A 22,229-nucleotide genomic window follows, 5' to 3' on the forward strand; every position below is an offset into this window, starting at 1 on the left:
GATTAACAGAAATGTCCGTAACCTTAACGGAAAAAAAGGATGCTGGTAATTTTCTGCTAGGACATTTTCTGTTTTTCTACAGACAAAAACGTTTTTAAAAAAGCATCAAACGTGACAAAAGAAGTATTACTTTTCACCCGGGAGGACCGCAGAGGGGTTAAACAAAAGGTTAAATTCAACTCTGCGGTTAGAAAACAGTGTTGAACAAACGACTGTCTGAAAAATACGGAACTTTATTGATTTTCTGAATAACAACAGCTCTACAGACATGGCTTCTTGAAGTGTCACACTTTATTTACAAAAATACGAGAACCAAAACAGCTGAGGGTGAGGAAGCGCCAGTTTCTTTATTCCTACTGAGCAGCAGCTAAAGGCTCCTGGTTGCATGTGTCAGGACTTGGGTGGGTAGTTTCAAACACCTCAGCGTTACGGGCTTCTTCTGAGCAACGGCCTTCGCCACAGTGTGCATTTTTTCGTCAGGCGTGTGTCCGAGAACATCGCAGTTTGGTTTCGGAGACCATCTACTTTCTGCGGCGGGCGGCGGCTCCCTTCTTGCTGCTGTAATACGAGAAAGACGAAACAGAAAATGCAGAAACATGTCAGAAATCTGGCCTGTTTTACACAATTTGTAAAGATTTGTTAAACGAGGGGCAGTTGACGGCCGTGCAGGCTTTCAATTTCACACTAATTCACACTTGAGGGTTACTCCATCCTCAAACTGACCGTTTGTGTATCACATACTCAGCGAGTGTTACCTTGAACATTTGAAGAAAAGTACAACAAAAACAAACTTTTCTTCAGCAATTTAAGGCAACACTCGCTGAGAAAATTATGCACGAATGTCATTTTGTAGATGAAGTATTTCCTTTAAAGGCTCCTGAGCAGTTTTCAAAGATTACAAAAGTGTTTTTTCCGTCTAAACACATAGTAAGGTTTGTCTGGGTCAGGCAAGAGTTGAAATATACGTGAAAATGCAGTTGGATGTCTTGCATCATGTTGTGCGCAGAAGATTAGCATATCTGCTAACATGTCGTCTGAAATCCCTTCAGAAAATACACTTTTTCAAAAAGGTGCCAAGAATAAACTCAGTTAAATAAATCTACAGGAGATAAACACTGTTCAGTTTGAGCGAAGGTTAAATGTTTGTTTGTGAACCTAAATTACAGACGTTTGCCAACTGACATAGTAAGCAGCCTACACTTTTAACTATAGTAAAAAAAACTTTAACTATAGTACCCTCTTGTTGACAAAGATCGATACGATGGCTATGAATTCTTAAGCTGTCTGTCTTGTTTACATGTTAGTTGTTTCTGTTTCTGTTTTTATCTGATTGTGCAAAACCTCTGGGTAGCTAACGTAGCTAACGACTCATTCCCGAATCATTAGCATTTTCCTGCGACAGTCAATTTAAAAAGAAACAAGATCAAAAACGGATGGAGATAATGTTTAAGTTATGGTTAAAAAAAAGTCTAGATCACAAAATAATACAGTTTTATTTCTTGGAATACTTCTTTGTAATCATGAGAAAACAACTCTACCCTCAAACTTCTTATGTTACTTTTCAAACGGATTCGGAGCTACATGCAAAATGGCAAAAAAAGGCTTAATTTCCAGCATGAAACATTACCTCAGACATCTTCTTTCAGACGGAAATTAGACATAAACTCATGCAGCACTTACCTGCACATACCGAGTCATTACGGAGTCCAACAGCCGCTAACGTAACGTGATTACCTTCACAGTTACTGTTGTAATGGCTCTCACACACAGAGAAGTAAAGATGTCCGTATGCAGATGACCCTGGCCTTTACACTGAAAAAGGATGCTCCACTTTGGGTCATAACTGTATTAATAATTGCATTTTTCTTATTATATGATCGCGGTTAGTTTTTGTCTGAAAAATCAGGCAGCTTTCTTAACATTTTTTGGAAAGGCTAGCCAGCGAGTTACTGTCGTACACATTTTAGACCCTTTTTAGGGGGGCTCAAGCCAATTTTAGTGCTTCAAGATAGAGTTTATGAACTTGTCTGTTAGTGACAGAGGACAAACAATTACAGGTTCAAAGGGCTTAAAACAGGTTTAATATCCTGTGTTGCTGTCGCCAATGCTATGCACCTGTAACCCAGTCAAGGAAAGGGTTAACAGAAACATAGTGTTGGCCAATCAGAGGTGGTTGTGCCAGACTCCCGCCTTTTGGCTGAGTCTCTATCTGATCTGTCAGAGGGAGAGCAGGAGACGGTTGTGAAGTTTAACGTTGGTAGTCCCCAGAGAAGAAATTGGTAATTTCATAGCGCAGATTAGAACCCAAATTAAAACGTAAGCAACTAAAATTGCTGAATGTTAGAAGATTGAGTCAAAGTGGTCGTTATTACTGTGACTTATAAAGTGTCAGGTTTAGTTCCATCATAGTGTCAAAAAATGTTAGCTGACGTTGTTGTTCAGTAGCTAGTTCAGAGATTATCGGCTAATGAAATTACTGATTAAGTATCCGTGTCACATTCTCATTAGAGGCTGAGCCCCCCTAAAGGTCTGATCCTAGAATCGCCCCTGGTCGTACATTATACTGACGATTACTTAACCATCCTTTTTCAGAAAACACCAGGGAACGATCCTCACATACCGACACTGGATGATACCAGTACAGTTATAATGGGATGAAATATCTGGTGTTATTGATGGAAACATGATGATCATGATGATAAATTACACACAAAATGTTTGGCACATTACAGAAGCAACACAGACACGAATAAATACGGAGCCCACCAGGCGTCATGTAGCAGGAAAAAAAGAAATCTGTGCACAGATTGCTAAATCAAGATGAGTTATTTTTTAAATCTTTGCTTGATTTTTAGCAAACCAGTTGTTTTTTCTACCACATGATCTTGGCGGGAACTCTGTGAAGACGCACAAAAGCAGCAGCTTGTTTTTTTTTTTTTTAAATAACTACCACATAGCCTACACAACAGATTAGCATTTAGTCAACAAACAGTTTTTCAGAAAAAACACGATTAGCTTATATTATGAAACCCTATTATTTGCATCAAATTATTCAGTTTAGTTTCTACGTTAGCTAGTTAGCCTAGCTGACTTTCTACAATCAATCTAGCATATTAATCCCCTATATTAGCTGATCAGCTAGCCTGCTAAACGTTCAAAATGGCATAAGTTGAATATTGTTTTAACTTTTATGTTATTAGGATGTTAATTTTAGGTATTAGGTATTTAGTTTTTTTTAAACCTGGAACCTGTTTAACCCTGCACAAGAAAAATTCTTTGGACTTTAGGACCTCTAAATTTGGACAGATAAAAGGGCAACTTTGGTATTTTTAAACCTGGACCTTATTTTCCGTTGTTTTTGTTTTGTGACTAAGTGACTGATGGGAACAACGATCATTGAAATTGGTCCAGTATTGAGTGAGAAACAAGCTGCAATGAAACGTTAATGGACAATTGCGCACTTTCAATTTCCGTCCACTAATTTAATCATCATAAAACACATTTCATTCAAAGTGGACAGAAACCAAATAAAACTATCAAAAGCCGTCTTGGTTCGTCTTTCCACTGTTCCAACAATCACCACTCTGGTTTGGTTGAAATAAACCCTTAATTCACCCATTTACATGTGGAGATATGCTGGCTCTATACACGCTAAAAGTCCTGATTATTTACATGGAGTCTGGTGGAAATATGCTGGCTCTATACATGCTAAAAGTCCTGATTATTTACATGGAGTCTGGTGGAAATATGCTGGCTCTATACACGCTTAAAGTACTGATTATTTACATGGAGTCTGGTGGAGTTTGGTGATGGTGATTTTATGTTAAACTAAAAGGATCTTACTCTTTAACAAAAAGGTCTATCTCTGTAGGGATCCTTTCCATAATGTTGTCAGACACTTATAATAATATAATATAATAATAATCTGAGCCTGTCAGTAAAAAAACAGAACTTTTAGTAGTAGTAGTAGTAGTAGAAATTGACGGTGAACATCTGTCCTGTAGGGTTACATTGCAGCCTGGTTCACGGTCGCCATTCACAGCGCTGTCGCTCAATACTGGAACAATTTCAAAGATTGTTGTTCACATTAGTCACTTACACACCAATGCATGGGGAAATAGGGTCCAGGTTGAACAATACCAAAACCTTTAATGAAAAATAAAAGAGCTATGGATGCCAAAAGATCAGATTTGGGCTTCTTTTTTTGAACGTAGCCTACATTAAATCTTCAGAGCGAAACAAGTTTATAGACTGAAGCTAAAAAAAATGAAAAAAATGAAAAGGATAAATCTCTACTAAGCCACTGTTTTCTGCCATAAACTGCCATAAAGTGTCCTAAACGGTCGTGACAGTTTATGTTGGGCTAAGGGAAGGGTTCACGCACACATAAAAACAGTTGGAGTTTAGTTTATTTTTTGAGATTACTGTGTGTCAGTGAACCCAGCGATGCCGTATACTTACTGCTTCTGTAACTCATCAATGCGCCTCCTGTACACTTGCACCTGAAAGACGACACAGCAGCAGCAGCTTTAAAACACATTTACCTCCGAGTAGAAGGCTTCCCTCTGCTCCGTGGGGTGGACCGCTGCGGGCTGATGCATTATGGGAAACCAAGACGGGGTCACGCATATGATCAGTGTTTTCCTCTGCATTCACTTTTACAGGGTTCCCCCAGGATTCTCCAGATTAAATGTAAGACTTTCTAAGACTTAAATACCACCAAGGATGAAATTTAAAGCCAACTTCACGGCCTTATATCGGAAAATCAGTTTGGATTCAAAGCCTGAGAAAAGAAGTATTTACTGAGTAACGTAACCCAAATACTATAAAACACTTTTGTGTGTGTTTTTTCAGTGTCTTTGTACTCTCTAAAATGAATAAAATATTTGTCGCATTTAGAGCTCTTATGCTATGAAACTAAGAATACAAAATGAAGAAAATGTAGACGTTACCCACAGAACATATTTATGACGTTACAGCATTTATTAAATCCTACAAAACAAGAAAAAATTAACAAAATTCAATCCTTTTAAGGCCATATTTTAGAGTATTAAATTGAAGACTTTTTAAAAATACTTTTAGGACCCTGCGGGTATCCTGGTTGATTTCATTTGACTGTTTCTGTAACGTCAGAGTGTCCTGAGAGATACGTTATTTACATTTTTTTGCACCAAATTCTTCTCTATTAGTGCTCCAATCTAGGACACACATCTGATCATTGTTGCGTTTAAACTCCTGTTGTGGTTTCCCCTGGAAAAAGGAAACAGTTTAGGGAGACACAGCTTCAGCTCAGGCTCTGAAACCCCAGCAGGGTCCGACTTACCTGTTGGACCGCTCGCTCACACACCTGACCGGAAGCTCTGTGATGCCAAAAGTTAAAAACATCCAGACCGGGACAGAATGTAGAGGAGCTCAGTCACTCAGCGCCACCTTTACATCTTCAGAGATCGCCTATCTGCAGACGACTGAAGAGTTTGACTCCAAAATGACATCGCTACTCAAATGTCAGCTTAAAAAACCCATTCGTATATAAAAACAAATAAGACCTTAAGAAACGATGGAAGGTAACGTAACTCATAGGCATCATTTGCATAATCAAAACTGGGCTTTTTCCAAAGTTTTTGTTGCTTTTTTTGGACGATTTTGTCGCATTTGTGTGTGTGTGTGTGTGTGTGTGTGTGTGGGGTTGGGGTATCATGGCTTGTAGCATGTGGATGCGTCAACAGTTTTGTTGTCATTACTTAAAATTCCTAATGGGGGCGACAGAAACTACGCACTATAGCTTTAAAGCAACACTAGAGAACTTTTCCCGCTTCGGTCCCCCTACAGGTTGGAAGCGGAATTGTCCATTACATTACATTACATTACATTACATTATGCAAGTTTGCCAGATTGGGTAGCGGATCTGTAGTTCGAATGAACTGGACAATGTAATGTAATGGACAATTCCGCTTCCAACCTGTAGGGGGACCGAAGCGGGAAAAGTTCTCTAGTGTTGCTTTAATGTCACAGCTGAATCCTAAACTTTTTCCACAGCAGATAACTTTTAGCAGGTCACTTTTTTAGAAACAAACTCTTCAGTTCCCTGTGCTAGTTCTTTGTCTCCCTGGTGGTGTGCAGTCTCCTCTCTCGGTTCGTATCGACCTTTCCTTCATGCTAACATGCAGCGAGCAGAAAGCCGGCGGGCAGAATCGTCCCCGCGGCTCCGCTCTACTTACAATTTACTGAGCTCCTCCACTCTCTTACGCAGGGTTGTAACCTGTGGGAGGGGGGGGATCAAAGAGCACATCCAGGGTTCAAAAAAACCCCAAAAACCCGCAGGGTTCGCTCGACTGGATGCTAACCTCAGGATCACCAGCATCAACAACAACAACAACAACAAATAGCTACAGTTTGAGAGAAACGTGTGGATGTTTTTTATCCGCTAGTTTAAAAATGTGAATCAGAGTACGTACCGAAGGCAAAGCTGTGGATAAATATGTTATTATGTGCATTTAGGGCAGTAAGTAACGTTACAATACGATACCTGATAGGGCTGCACGATATGAGGAAAATATGCGATAACGTTGTTGAATATGGCGATAACGATATTATTTGCGATAAATGAACAGATATTAAAGTGTACTCAGTTCTGCTGCTTTCTGTATTCTGCTATACTTCAACAAACTGGTTGAATTTAAAACAAATGAAAGGAAATCTTTTATCGAACAAATTGAACATTGAATTGAACATTAAAGGCATCCTTTAAAAAAAGAATGAAAGTTCACATTTGTGCAGTTTTCTGCTGATATTTTCTTTCAACTAACACAAAAACCTTCTGAGTTTTTCACGATGTGTTTATTACCCCAGTTGATATCGCGAAGGCGATAACAAAATTATATATTGTGCAGCCCTAATACCTGACAAAACATCTTTCGTATCTTATTTAGAGAAATATTAACATATTATGTATTTTTAAATGCAGCAAAAGGAGTCAAAGTTGCCAAATGTTAAATATCTAAACACAAGCAGCAGCAGTACGGGAATTATTTCAAAAACAACAAAAGCACTATAACTGTCCAAATCATGAATTAACAATGATTAAATAAATAAAACTACAAAAAAATGACAAATTATAACCAGAAATTAAACGCCAACTTTCTGTAACTGATATGTAACTTATCAGGCTTCACAAAAAATGGATCTGATTTATTTTGTGTGATGACCTTTCATAAAAAGTCAATCAACCTTTTATATTCTTGGACAATTATATACAATAATTACTTGGTGCAATAATGTGCAAAGGTGTTATTTATCCACTGCTGCTACTTATATTCATACTGTACTTATTTATGTTCATACTGTATTCATGTTGACACTGCACTACAATAGAATGTCTACAAAACAAACTATATTTTTTAACCTAATCTTACTTGTAACCTAGTCTCTCTTACTTCTTAACGTTTTATTTATTTTTTATTGCAGCTATGTTACTTTATTTACGTTATACACTTATTGACTCGCTCTTTCTTACTCTTATTGTACCTTGAATGTGACTGTGAGCAACTGTACTTAAATAATTTCCCTCAGGGGATCAATGAAGTATTCTGATTCTGATAACTCACAATAATTCCCCCCCTTTAAATTTCTGCTTTAATTAAAAACAAACAAAACACGGCAATAACTAATTCAAATGTGTCTTTTCTGTGCAGAAAGTCGAGCTCCAACGACTGAAAGAAAAGGCTTTCTCACCTCATACTTCTGCCTCTTCAGTCTCTCCATGTGGTCGAACTTCTCCGACTCCAGCTGGCTCATCCATTCATGCAGCTCCTTGATCTTTTCCCTGCAGGAAACGCAGAAACACACCAACAAAGTCAGTCAAATACATCAAATCCCTTCAAACACAATGACTTACGGGTCGGCTACATTGCACACGTAACCTAAGCGGAGCAGACGTTCCAACACTACGCGTCCTAGACTGGGTAAACTCAGCCTGATCTGCCGGCGATTTTGATTTCTCCCTGCAGCTCAGGCTGGAAACCTCTACATCAGGGGTCACCGACCTTTTAGAAACTGAGAGCTACTTCATGGGTACTGAGTCATACGAAGGGCTACCAGTTTGATACACTCTTCTGAAATAACAAATTTGCTCAGTTTGCCTTTAGTTATATATGATTATTAATGATTAATGATACTCATCTATGTGAAGACACTGATCACGTTAATGATTTCTCACAATAATTATCAACAATGACTTAACGAGGTGGGAAACAGATAATGTCAATATTCAATTTTCACTTTTAGAACAGGCCTGAGGGCTACTCATGTGGTCCTTGGGGGCTACCTGGTGCCCGCGGGCACCGTGTTGGTGACCCCTGCTCTATATTTATCTATCCTGCTTCCGTTACAAATCTGCAGGGACCAATCACAAACTGGCTTATCCACCTGGCGCGCTATTGGCGGGTTTAACACGATGACGATAGAGAAGCGACCAAGCAGCTTTTTGTTTACATTCAACAAGCCGGCCACCGTAGCGCAGCAACCTGTCGCTGCTGTTTTAAAAAATTTCAAAGGCAAGTTTTCTCTGAAAACGGAACAGAAACTCGCCCTAGAACAATTCCTACAAAAGAAGGATGTGTTTGGCTTACTACCGACCGGCTTTGGTAAAAGCCTAAATTACCAGCTAGCCCCGCTGGTACGTCACCCGGATCGTTGGTCCGGGTGACACTAGGGAGACAAAAGTGACAAAAAATTCAAATAAGCAACAAACTTCGAAAAAAGTGACAAAAACTTTGAAAAAAGCGACAAACTTGGAGAAAAAAAAGACAGTAGAAGTAACTACAGCCTTGTAACTGAAAAATATTTTACAAAAAATGTCACGTACCCCCATTTGAGAAACAGAGTTAAAAGATACATTCTGCGGCACATACGCTCCGCTAACGGTCCGCATACGCTACGCATTCAATGTAGCCAAAGCGTTGGAGAGCAGAGAAGGTTAATGTTGGTTCTGGCTATTAATGATACAGATACGGCTGGAAATTAACTTCAAACTTTACTATTTGTATTTGCACTGCAAACGTGGCTAATTCAACGGTACTAGATTCCTTTTGCCGGCTCTTGTAACGTAAAAGCTAAAGTAAAGTTAAAATTATATTCCATTAGGAAGGTAAGAAGTTAAACTTTAGTTTGACACAAATAAATTAACCGAAAACATAACAAGATCATTCATATTTGTATTTAGACAGATATTCAGAGAGAACGTTAGCCAAAAAGTGTCAGAGCACGGACAGTCCGTTAGCTTCAGTGTCCTGTCACGCTCTGAAAATGAAGAGTTTTCTTTCCCCCTGACAAGAATAAAACGTGAAACGTTTGAGTCGTACTTGAGCTTGTCTTCGTTCAGATGGTCGATGTTGAGCTGCTTGCGTCTGGCGGCCAGGATCTTCTTCTTCTTCTCTCTCTCAGTCTCTTTCTTTCCTCCTCTCTTTGAGTCCGCCTGTTAAAGTAACACAAGTATTCACATCTTTATCTCGAGGTAAAGTAGTCGTGAAATGCAACTAAGTACATTTACTCAAGTACTTAAGTATAATCTTGACATAGAATAGAATAAAATGCCTTCTATTGTCACTACACACATGTACAATGAGATTAAAAGCAACTCCTTTTCCAGTGCCAACATGTACGTAAAATAAATATAACATGAAATAAAATAAGTAGTGCAAAAAGGGGGGTAAGGTGCACAGTTCTGAGACGCTATATCTATCTATCTATCTATCTATCTATCTATCTATCTATCTATCTATCTATCTATCTATCTATCTATCTATCTATCTATCTATATATATATATATATATATATATATATATATATATATATATATATATATATATGAATAATGGTTTTATATAGAGTGTAATATGCAGTGTGGGTTATTGCACATTATTTGAATATTGCCCAATAGTGGTGATCATATTCAATGAGTAATAGATATTGGACAATGAAAGTAATGATATTGCACAGTATACAGATATTGCACAGTAGTGGAATTGCACAGTATTATCAATAGTATTAAATATTAAATATTGCACAGTAGGTGGATAGAAGAAAGTCTGGGGGTTGGGGTTGGTTGTATTTACGTATTTGAATTTTATATTTTATACTTCGATTTAACTTAATTTATTGAATTAGTTGAGATCCGATAACAGGGGACTTTTTTAAATCGGTGCATCCATTGTAGTGATGAAACCGGTCTGTTTGGTCTCACCCCTTTTTCCACAGATTGAAAACAGCGGAAGTGACTTTGCTCCGCTTTGTGAAACCAACTCAATGTTGCTTATGATCTCAATTTTGGCAATTGAGCAGCTTCCTTCTGATGGCCGTAAAAGGTTTTGAACCTGGAATTGCCTCTTGCTGCTAAATGTATCATTATATTGCTAAAAGAAGACGCTACTACAGCGCTGTAGACAGTTGTAGTGTGTGTGTGTACGGACCTTCTGCAGGTGGCTGCTGTAGTTGGAGCCCATGCTGGAGAGAGCGGACTTCTTCTTTGCCTCCTCATCTGCCTTCTTGCTCTGGTCTCTCTCCTCCCTGATCCGCCTCTCCTCCTGGTTCACACAAAACCAAACAGAGTGAGACCTCGCCGAGTCAAATCCGCCGTTTTTCTCACTCGCCACGGTAAAGATGAATAGAAAATACAAAAAGTTGTAGAGAAATGTGCTAAAGCAGATGCAAACTGAGACGCAAACTAAAGAACAGAGTGAACAAACACTGAAAAATAAAAGAGAATGTGGCATTTTTATTAAATAATATTTTAAAATGACATTAATTAGAAATAGGAGAATAAAAACAAGGAAACCATGACTATAAATCAGGGTGTACGTATTCCTAAAAAGTGTAGATACAGAAATTATTTTTACAGAAAAACCATCACTGCAAACTGAATCTTAGAACTCAAACGTTAGTGATTTTTTAACACTGAAATGAAACGCTGGATTTAAGAGTCGTATTTTAACGGTTAAAGAAGGATGAAGATGAGACCACGGACCTCACGTTTGGCCTGGCGCTCCTTCTCCTTCTCGGAGCGGATCCTCTGCTGCTCAGCCCTCTCGGCACGACGCTTCTCCTGCAAGGACATCATCACACACGTTATTCTGCACACTTTAACCCAACACACACACACACACACACACACACACACACACACACACACACACACACACACACACACAGATAACAGGCACTTTAACCCAACACACACACACACACACACACACACACACACTCACACACACACACACACACAGATAACAGGCACTTTAACCCAACACACACACACACACACACACACACACACACACACACACACACACACACACACACACATAGTGCGTTTCACTATCTTTGTGGGGACATAATGCATTCCCTAGCCCCTTACCCTAACCTTAACCATCACCACTAAATGCCTAACCTTAACCCTTACCCTCACCCTAACCATAACCTAATTCTAACCCTAATCCTAAAACCAAGTCTTAACCCTCAAACAGCCCTTTAAAGTTGTGGGGTCCAGCATTTTGGCCCCACAAAGCTGTCGGGACCCCACAAGAATACTGGACTCCCGTTTTTTGGACCCCACGAATATAGTTAAACAAGAACACACACACACACACACACACACACACACACACACACACACACACACACACACACACACACACACACACACACACACAGATAACAGGCACTTTAACCCAACACACACACACACACACACACACACACACACACACACACACAGATAACAGGCACTCTAACCCAACACACACACACACACACACACACACACACACACACACACACACACACACACACACCAGGTGAGAAGATTGAGAGAAGTCTCAATGTTCTCATTTAACTCTTGGCAAGATAGTACCTTAATTTTTTGAATTGTTATAGTTTTGGATTTTTCATTCATGTTTATTTTCATTTTTTCTTTTCAATTTAGTTACAGCAGCATGCTACTGTTGCAGCTGCTCCAGGTGGGGCTACTTTTCTATATTTTATATACAGTTGTGTGGTTCCCAAACTAGGGGTCGGCCTTTCAGAGTATGACGCGTCGCGCTCTGTCTCTAAGCTATTCCACCGTTATCTGTCTGAAAGCTTTGACGGGGTTTGAAAGTGTGACTCACAATCCTTTCCTTGAGGGCGATCAGCTCCTCCTCCTCCTTCTTCCTGCACTCAAAGTGAGCGTCGATCAGGCCCTGCAGCTCCACCAAGTCCTTGTTCTGACGTTTCTTCTGGATGTCCTGCAGGTCAGAGAAGACAACAACCCTCAGACAGATAGAAAACCACTCGACGTGAACAGAAATCCTACACGCTGTCACTTCCCTGCCTGCCCTGACATTTGCACTACTACAGACGTATAGCTCTTTTTTTTAAATCCAGACTTAAAACTTATTTATTTGGAATGGCTTTTAATAAGTGGCACTGTGACACTTTCCGTTTCTTCCTCCTGTTTTTATGTAACTTTTTCTGATTTTACTATATTCTGTTTTTTACTTTTAAGACTATGTTCACACCGGGCGTCTTTTTTGGACAAGAAAAAGTTGACTAGGGTGCTTTTGTAGTTTTATAGTTTTTATTCCAGAGAGAGAGAGAGACAGAGAGAGAGAGAGAGAGAGAGAGAGAGAGAGAGAGAGAGAGAGAGAGAGAGAGAGAGAGAGAGAGAGAGAGAGAGAGGGACAGACAGAGAGAGAGAGAGAGAGATAGAGAGAGAGAGAGAGAGAGAGAGAGAGAGACACAGAGAGAGACAGAGACAGAGAGAGAGAGAGACACAGAGAGACAGAGAGAGAGAGAGACAGAGAGAGAGAGACAGAGAGAGACAGAGAGAGAGAGAGACAGAGAGAGAGAGACAGAGAGAGAGAGAGACAGAGAGAGAGAGAGAGAGAGACACAGAGACAGAGAGAGAGAGAGAGAGAGAGAGAGAGAGAGAGAGAGAGAGAGAGAGAGAGAGAGAGACACAGAGACAGAGAGAGAGAGAGAGAGAGAGACAGAGAGAGAGAGAGACAGAGAGAGAGAGAGAGAGAGACACAGAGACAGAGAGAGAGAGAGAGAGAGAGAGAGAGAGAGAGAGAGAGAGAGAGAGAGAGAGAGAGGTGCTAACGTTAGATAAAACAAAGTGAGTTCCCTGTACTAGTGTCTGGCTACTCTGCTTGTCATTGGTCGGCTGTCAAAAAAACGCTTAACGTAGGGCGTTTTTTTCAGAAAAATTGAACTTTTTTCAACTTCAAAAAGATGCTCCGAGCTGCAAAAAAGAAGTCGGCAGTGACATTTAAAAAAGCGCTCACGACTTTTTTAAAACACGGTTTACTCCATATGATTATAACATAGCCTTCATGCGTGTTCTTGGTCCTTGTCGTAAAAGCACTTTGGATACCTGCTGGTTGCTGTAAAGAACTATATAAAATCACTGTTAATTGACTTCAGATCCACTTACATCAAAGTCCACTTTATCGCCATCGGGGATCTTTGGAGCGCTAGGCCTGCAGGAGAGAGGGTTTTCATCTTAAGTACACTGATCATAATGTTCTTTACATGCTTTTCTTTTCAGCCAAACGTCTCGGACTGAAATATCTAAAGAAATTATTTGAAGTCAAGAAAACACGAGAAGGAAACTTACTTGAACTTTGGCTTCTCCTCTGCAGGTTAGAGAATGAAGAGGGGACAAGTACATGTCATGGGGTTAGAAACCAGGCAGATTATTTTCTCAGGCATTACATGGATTACACTACATGGTCTTGGCTCTCTATGTATATTAGATTAAGATTACAAAAATGTAAATTGTAGCCTCAGTATTTTAAGTTTGGGTTAGAAGTTGAACAGCAAGGTAAGAACAAACAAATGAAAACATCACATGTCAAAAAAAACCAGAACCAAACCGTTTTTAACATTATGAAGTTTTAAGAATATCAGAGAACCATCTTGCTGTGAGTGACACACTGTGCTGTATTATTACAAAAAAGCCTAAAAAGAAGTCGCTTAAAGTTGTGACTTTTGAACCGTACCAACAATGTGTGTCATGTTTTTTTTTTGGCTTGACCCCAAAATCATTTTTACACAAGCAAGACAAAATCATTTCCCCTCATTTCTCCGTAGTCTTTGCACCCAGATTCGGGCGGCTCCATGCCATGCAGAGGACGAGTGGCATAGCACGAGTGTAACGGTCGGGTTGCTGCGCAGTAAAGCACGTGTTAGCATCTCATATTCTTTCACCCTTTTTCTCCACTAGCAGTTTACATTTTCCCTCTTTCATAAAACTCTTATAAGCTTTTACAATTGTGTGTTTTTTGTTGCTGTGTGAATTTGGATTTCAATCTCTCAGTGCCAATTGGGCAGCGCTCCTGGATTTTTTTTATTCCAGACATTTTTTTTATGGACAGCAGGCGTTCCCCGAGTACAGACGTCAGACCTGGACACTGCGTGTCCTTCCAAAACCAGAATGACAGATATCAGATTTGGTCACAAGTTTCTTTTAAAAAAAAATCAACATACCTTCCTCTTCATAGGCCTCTGCATGCAGCAAACATCCCAATCAAAAAGCAGAATAGACAACACAGTTAGCGAGCGCTCGGAGAGCAGCAGAGCATCAGCTAAACACAAAGCTATGGCAGACATTAAATTCAGGAATTTGCAACCACCATAAAGTCTCAAATAATAGCTAAGTGTCCAAAATTAACGGCTAGCACAAACAAATAATGGCAAGTTGCTTAAAATGTGCATCGTGTGCATTTTTCAGGCCACTAATTCCATCCGTACAACAACAGTCACGTAACAACCACGCATAAAGTCTTGCTTTGTTAAAGCCACGGTATCCACCGTCAAACAGCTAAACGTTTAACATTCATCCCTACAGTAAATTCACATGCCGTTTTGAGAAACATCAAAGTAAAGTTGGTGATTTATAGGTGGACATGTATGATGCAGGATATTTTTTTTAACTTCGTCAACATGTCAGATAAGTTACAGCTTGTTTAAGTTTAGGTTTGGCATTGATTCATACATTTTGTGGGATTAAATCAAACACATGAATGTCATTTTCTAACAAAATAGCGTGTGAATGCAACATCGACTTTCCCACCGGCATGTGAGCATAACATAAGATGATGTAACAGTGGTGAATTTAGAAAAAGATGAAATCTGAGATCTTTTTCTCTTCTTTTTTCATTTAATTAACATGTTTATTTTCATGCATAAAATAAGCAGCTGGAGATATTACATGTATTTAATTTGATAAATGATGAAAAAGCGAGCATGTACTCCAAATACAAGTACATGTGGTACAGTAGTATCAGCTGTGTTAGACTGATTAAAGAGGCCAAAGTAAGTTACGTTAGCCAGGAAGCTAAAATTTTGACAACTTAGATTTTTATTTTTTCCGGAAGTTGTGAATCTTTAATTCCCAGAATGGGAAAAATATAAACTTTGGGTTTGTAAAAGGATTTTATACTGAAGGATCCAGTAGAATACATCTGCGATATATACTTGTGCTGTATGCCAACGTGTTTGGACAAACAGATTGGACAGATGCACGAAATGTACACATTTTTACTGTCCACTTTAAGTTGTCGATGCCAATTTAACTCAGAATGAACTCGCTAAGACCATTAACTAGCCTACTTAATGAATGAATGACTGACTGAAGGAATTAATGCATTTTTACTTTTTTAGCATTTTGAGAACGGGAAGCTAACGGTACACAAGTTGAAAGCTAACATAGATATGGAGCAGGACTTTGGCTCTTTATAGCAGCCTTAAACATTAGCTTCAGTGCACAAATATCTTCCATATATTAGTCATACGCTAACTGTTAAATGCTTTGGGTATGATACTTTCAACATCTGTTTATATTTAAATAGAAAAGGTCATCACATCCCGACCTGCGGCCCTTTGAGTGCGGCTGTGTTTGACTTTGTCCAGAGGTGAAAGGAAGGCAACGTTAGCGTTAGCATTAGCAGACATGGTGAGCATGTGTGCGGACCAGGATAGAGAGGCAAAGTCGAAATAATATGTATTGTAGTGAACGGGGAAAGACAAACATTTTTTGATCCCGTTTGAATTGAGCCATGGATTACTACACAAATTATGTTTGTCAATTCAAAAGATAAGTTTTCAAGTGAAGAAAGTCTCAGTTTGTCGTAAAACTGTTGAAGTATATAAGAAACTACGATGACTGTGTGTTTAGTGCCGGGATGTAACGTTACTCACACGACAGCAGAGGATCTTGCTAGTTCTCTGTCTTCCTGGCTGATAAAACTTGGCTCGATAAAACACATCAGGTAAGCTAACGTTACATGTTTTGTGGAACAGAGCTAAGTTAGTTAGCCAGCAAAGCAAAGTGACGTATTTGCGCGAGACGAGACTAAGCGGTTTCACTCAAAACTAAGCAGTACTACTACTACTACTACTACTACTACTACTACAAACTGAGGCTTTCTTCAGTTACAAAATAATCTTTTAAAAGACGAGCGTTGTATATGTAATGTATGGCTGTTGTGAATAATTTTACATTCCACATTCTGTTCTGTTAAAAGTCTGAAGAAAGTCGTTCCCATCTGTTTTGTTTGTATCCTAAATTGCAACACCGTTTTTGTCTGTATGAACAAACGTTGGGACAATCCTTCTGCTCATCCTGACTCTCTTATCTTACTACGTGTCATCTAAATGAATGGAGCGATTGTTAGAAAATATGTATATCCTTGCTTATGTGTCTCATTAAACCTTTAGAACATTGTGAACTGAACCCACTGCTTTCTTGGGTGTAGCACAAAATTCTGGGCCCTGTAGAAAGGCATTTTCTATGGGCCCCGCATCCACAGCTATTCATTCTAGCATCTTTCTGGGCCCTCCTCACATGAGGGCCCTGGGTACTCAGTCCCCTTTTTCGCCCCAGTCCGACGCCCCTGCTGAGCAATTTCACACAAACTGATAAACTGAGACTTTCTTCAGTTGTAAAATTATCTTATAAACAGGTCAAAATCATACGTGTAATTCATGGCTCAATTCAAATGGGATAAAAAAAAAGAATGAGTCTCTCCCTGTTCACTACCGTACATAGGATTTTCCGAATTAAGGTCCCATGGGGTCCAAAGGAAGGGGAGGGACTTCGCCTCTCTATGAACGTTAGTGGGGTCTGTCTGGCTGGCTGCAGTCGTTGGAGCGCACCTGTCGCCTGGGAAAGGATGATAGAATAGCCCCTTCCCCCCTCCATAGCACATACCTTCAGGCTCAGGCTCTGGCTCTGGTTCTGGTTCTGGTTCTGGCTCTACCACTGGTTCTGGTTCTGGCTCTGGCTCTGGTTCTGGCTCTGGCTCAGGGGCCGCCTCTGGCTCAGGGGCCGCCTCAGGGGCCACCTCTACTTCCTCTACTACCTCCTCTTCTACAGCTACACAACATGCAGCGAGTCACCAGGGGAGAGGAAGGGCGGTGAGAGGGTTAATGGAAGCAGGAGAAAGGGAGGGGAAATGGAGGAAAGAGGTTGTCGGGAGGGGGTGAGTAGATGAGAAGAAGGGAGGGGAGATGCGAGATATGAGGAGGTTCATTCATTGCGGCGCAGTTTGGGGGAACTGCCACCGGATGGCGCTAAAGCACGTGAGACAGCAAGCAATTACAGGAGGGAAAAGGACAGTCATTGATGGATGAAATGTGAAATATTCCTGAAGATATTTGCGCTGAAACTCGCTGTGGTCGAAGACAAAAAAAGAGACAAATTCTATCCTGACGCAGTCGTCCTTTCTTGTGTCTTTTCATTTAAATCTCGAGAGGCGTTAGTGTTAACCAGCATGCCACAAAAAAAGAGATCATGTGAAAGTACGATACACACGTTTTAATAAATTAAGGAAAATGGCTGATAAATTAGTATGAATGGCATTAGATTTATCATCTGCAGGCTACGTCTTACCATCGTATTCTTCACGTCCGTCCGAGAAAGAGAGGAGCAGAAGAACATTTAAAAAAAAGATCCCATTTGTACCCAGTTTTGACACAATATGAATCCAAAATGTGGGTACACTGGGGATCCATGCTAAGCAAACACAACACAGTCCTCCTGGGCTGATCGGCGCTCACAGACGAGACAGAAAAGTGGCTTCAAACTTTAATCTGAAAGGCTGCTCAGTTTAGGAGGACTGTACAATTGCAGATGGTCATGCAGAGCAGAACATGTTGCCAACAGGTCAGTGCAGTTTATCAGATTTAATCGTTTAGATTTTAATCTCATACAACATATTTGACACTGTCCTGATGCCAGCATTGGTGCCTGCAACAGCGGGACGATAATATGTGAGCAGATCTTCAAAGAGCATCAAAGAGAGCGTTTTATTGCACAACTTGAATCTGGAGGAGTCAAGCCAAACCTGTAAACATACGGATTTCTTTTTTGTTTCCAGTGCAAATAACTCTACAGGGGATGGAAATCCAGTTAGGCAAGATTCAGAGATAATACTGGGATTTAGCATGGAACTCCCAACTGTACCTGGACCTATCGTTTGGGGGGGATTGAGGGGGAAAATAGAGCTACTTACCCTCGACATGTTCGCTGCAAGACAGAAGGCAAAGAAACTCAGATTTAGACTTGAATCTAATCATCAAAATATTACCGTGTAAACCCATGCTTGAGTATGGATACAGAGAGTAGTTTGACGAAATAATCTGAACTCAAAGTAGGGGTGCTAGATTATGGAAAGATGTTCCATTTATTGAACTTAAAAAACAAACAAATTAACACTGAAAACACCTTGAACTGCTAATACTTTACCCGTTACAACTTTTTTGAATTCCCCTTAAAATAAACTGTAGGGCCGGGACGATATGCTTTTGACCCGATTCAATTCTTTCCCGGTACGTGGGCGCCGATGTGATTTGTGTCGCGATTTTCATTCATTGCGATTCTAGAAGTATTCCGATTTGATAGTATTAAGTATTGCGATATTTTTAAACTTCTTTAACAAAAACACAAGTCGAATAAAACACTTCCAGAGACAATATATGATGAGATATTTGCGCGTGTCATTCAGAACAAGAGACAAAATAAGACTTTACCTGCAAAATGTAATGTGCAAAATAAATGTTTACATAACGTTGTCTTTGTGATCCGAGCAGTGCGCGACGCCAGGGGTGGCGCAGCGCATAGTTTGGTGCCACCGCAGATAGGAAATCAATGGAACGGCCGGCGCAAAGTGGTTTTGCCGCCAATCAGGCGCTTTAGGAGCCCAAATCGCGAAAGCCCTAACTCAAGGTCTGCTGCTTTGCATCTTTTTTTCCAGAGCGTTTAACTGCAAAAAGATGCCGTTGAATTGAACTCTCTCTGACGACAGAAAGAAGCCAGTAAGCGGACCTTGAGTTGGGATTATTGGATTATTTAGTCTGATTCCTCAACAGACGGCTGAAATTTGTGAATGAAAATGTGAATGGGACTTACACTTCATCGGCGTCAGACATGGTGACAGTGGACTTTACAACCTGAGGAGAAAAAAAAAAGAGAGAAGAGAGGAGAGGAAGTTAAAGTCTGTCTGCGAGGAGCGACTGAGCAGCCTGCTGTGTTTGTATTTATAGCTCGGGGTTAAGTTGCAGACGTCTTAAATATCTGCTGCCGACCCCACCCTGACCAAACCGCACCCTGCTGCCCTGCACATATTTCACCCCCACCTTAAAAAAAACCCCTACAAAAATGTTAATGTAGATTCATTGCGAAAACACTTTGCTGCTCATTATTTGAAATGTTTTACGAGGACGTCGCATTCGAAAGCTTAAAAAAAATGTGTCAGATCTGAATGGGGTTTATAATTAGTGCAGTGTAATTGAATTAAAAAAAAGTATTTTGGCTGAAATTCGAGCCTCGCTTCTGAATCTGCTTCTCTGATGATAAGTGAGAAGGGAGCCAAACTTAAATTTATGCCAACGGCCCCGTTTCTGAGACACGAACGTTTAAAAAAGATTCCTCTCGGGCGGGAGGGGTGAGTGTCGACCTCCTGCCCTTTCCCATCACTCGAAAGACTTTTTTATCTTTAGAAACCCTCAGATCAGCTTCTGGCAAATTCTGTCACATCTATAATCATTCTCAGCTCGTGCTGCGTTTAACAATTTTTATTTTTTTTATTGTTGATTAATCTGTTGATTAATTTCTCGATTAATAAATTAGTTGTTGGGTCTCTAAAATGTCAGAAAATGGGGAAAAATCTGGATCAGTCTTTCCCAAAAAGCCCAAGATGACGTCCTCAAATGTCCTGTTTTGTCCCCAACTCAAAGATATTCACATTTAACAAGCTGCCTTCAGAGCATTTTCACTACTTTTTATACCCACTTAATGTATTATTGGATAGTTTTATCTATAACTATCATATTTTATAAACTTTATTGGAAAGTAACTAAAGCTGTCAGACAGCAGTTGTGGAGTACAAAAGTACAACATTTCCCCCGACGAGGAAGTATAAAGAAGCAAAAAAATGTAAATACTCAAGTAAAAGTACCTCCAAAATGTGTCATTTAAGAAGCTGGAAATCAGAGAATTCTTACTTTTGTTTTTAAATAAAATATGACTCAAACCGGTTAATCGATTATCGAAATAGTTGAAAGCGATTCATGTAATAGTTGACAACTAATCGATCTAATCTTTGCAGCTCTATTCAGTTCAGATGTAAAAGTCCAAAACTTCTGCAAAGAACAACACACCATGACCCGAATGCGTTCATAATTTAATCTATCAGGGATTAGATGTCGCATTAGTTTTGGCCGTTTGTCTCATTAGCGTGCGGCCACCATAAATGCGTCCCAACACCACAACTATTTCCATCTGACAGCTGCGCAGGCCCAGGATCTGGTTTCAGGGGATCCGATGCTGAAGATTGGGTTCCTTCCCCTGGAACACTAATTCCACCCTCATCTCCTTATCTGGCCGTCTGGCTCTCACATGGTTCCTTCAATCATCTCCCCGAGGCTCCCTGCTGACGGCGAACACTTTGCTCAGGAATTAAAATAAACCCTGAAAGGCAGCCGGGAAGGTTAAAGGGCTAATGCTAAAGGCTTCCTTCTATGTGCTCTTTGAATCTTGTAAATTCCAGACTTAAATTTGTGTTTACACCGTGATGTTATATTGGTACACAATATAAGCAAAAAAAAACAATCTTCTTGGCTCCTGTTCAACATGTTAAAGTGTTTATCCTCGAGCTATGTGCGCTTTAATGTACACACACTCCACGCCCAATTTACAGCTTCACTAATGGACATACATATATTAAACCTTTAAGCCAAGAAATCCTGCAATCCCCCAAACAAAGTTACAGCAATGTCCCTGACACCGTCCGCCTCCGCTGTTCTCATGATGTTGCATAACTCATCTTCTGTCTTCCTGAAGCGGAAAGCTGCTTTCAAAGGCTCTAAGCTATCTGTAAATCCTTCAGGTATGATATGGACCTCCGCTGGGACACTGGACTCAGGCCAAAAAAAACACAGAAACACAACAAAGTCCTTTAGGGTAACAGCGGACGTCCTGCAAGAACATCAGAACCTTTTAAACGCCAATAAATGAATGTTTTTACACATTTTACAGAGTCAAATTTGGGAGATAACAATCAAAAGGTGTCCAAAAACCCCTGCTGCCTGACTACAAACTCCCAAAACAAAAAGTCAAATTTCTCATTTTGTAAATACAAAGATACCTCAAGGTGTCTTGATTATAAAAGACCCACATTTCTTAATTTGGAGATACAGCGATGTCACAAGGTGTCCAAAACCCCCGCTGCTTATCAGCGTCTCAGGCGCACAGCTGCAATCAAACATCAAACCCCAACACGGAAACTAGATTTCAACACAAAAAGCATCACTCTCCGGGCGTCAAAGGGAGGCCTGTCCCTGTCTCTGTCGCACCCCTGACCCTGGCAGCAGCCTCTACTAATCGTGGCAGTGATATCAACACGCGGACTCAGCTGTCCTCAGTTTGGGTGATGTTATTTGGGGGGGGGAGTACATTGCACTTGAGCTTCCTCTCTTAACACTCACACACTCCCTTCCCCTCTGTCTTACCTCAAAGAAAAGCTGAAAGAAGCGAGCTCCCCGCTGGCCGAGACTGGCTGTAAGGTTCTGCAAACTTACCGCGCTGATTATGTCCTTCTGTTATAGTGACACACGATCCGCTCGGCCTCGCCATTGGCCGAGGGAGTCGGTCTGGAGGCGAGGCCGGGAGCCTGCGCAGGGGCAGGGTCCG

General features: G+C 40.3%; 1 protein-coding gene across 15 annotated transcripts; it reads right to left on the reverse strand.

Annotated features, from left to right (window-relative positions):
• Nucleotides 1-217: 217 nt before the first annotated feature.
• Nucleotides 218-22,229, reverse strand: tnnt3a (troponin T type 3a (skeletal, fast)). Of its 15 annotated transcripts, none has more exons than XM_036003683.1 (15): nt 22,049-22,201; nt 19,449-19,489; nt 18,553-18,566; nt 17,931-17,939; nt 17,250-17,414; nt 14,525-14,542; nt 13,653-13,671; nt 13,470-13,515; nt 12,163-12,279; nt 11,022-11,099; nt 10,468-10,581; nt 9,360-9,472; nt 7,732-7,822; nt 4,462-4,502; nt 274-558 (listed from the first exon to the last, which is right to left on the reverse strand). In XM_036003683.1, the coding sequence occupies exons 2-15, from the start codon at nt 19,466-19,468 to the stop codon at nt 522-524; spliced, it is 882 nt and encodes a 293-aa protein (XP_035859576.1). In that variant the 5' UTR covers nt 19,469-19,489; nt 22,049-22,201; the 3' UTR covers nt 274-521. The 15 variants fall into 15 exon arrangements, with proteins under 15 accessions (XP_035859583.1, XP_035859576.1, XP_035859575.1 ...); XM_036003682.1 differs by lacking the exon at nt 4,462-4,502 and adding an exon at nt 6,219-6,259; XM_036003690.1 differs by lacking the exon at nt 4,462-4,502 and having other exon boundaries at nt 218-558; nt 22,049-22,111.

Source organism: Sander lucioperca, chromosome 7 (genome assembly GCF_008315115.2).
Source record: "Sander lucioperca isolate FBNREF2018 chromosome 7, SLUC_FBN_1.2, whole genome shotgun sequence".
Classification (NCBI taxonomy): Eukaryota; Metazoa; Chordata; class Actinopteri; order Perciformes; family Percidae; genus Sander; species Sander lucioperca.

What these genes read in the sequence shown, in the direction of transcription:
- tnnt3a (XM_036003690.1), bottom strand. Translation starts at nt 19,468, where the DNA reads ATGTCTGACGCCGATGAAGT. An exon ending in ACAGCAGCCACCTGCAGAAG is followed by an intron (nt 9,473 to 10,467) that starts GTCCGTACACAC and finishes TTACTTTAACAG; the next exon opens with GCGGACTCAAAGAGAGGAGG. An exon ending in TGAAGAGGCAGAAGTATGAG is followed by an intron (nt 559 to 7,731) that starts GTGAGAAAGCCT and finishes CTCGTATTACAG; the next exon opens with CAGCAAGAAGGGAGCCGCCG.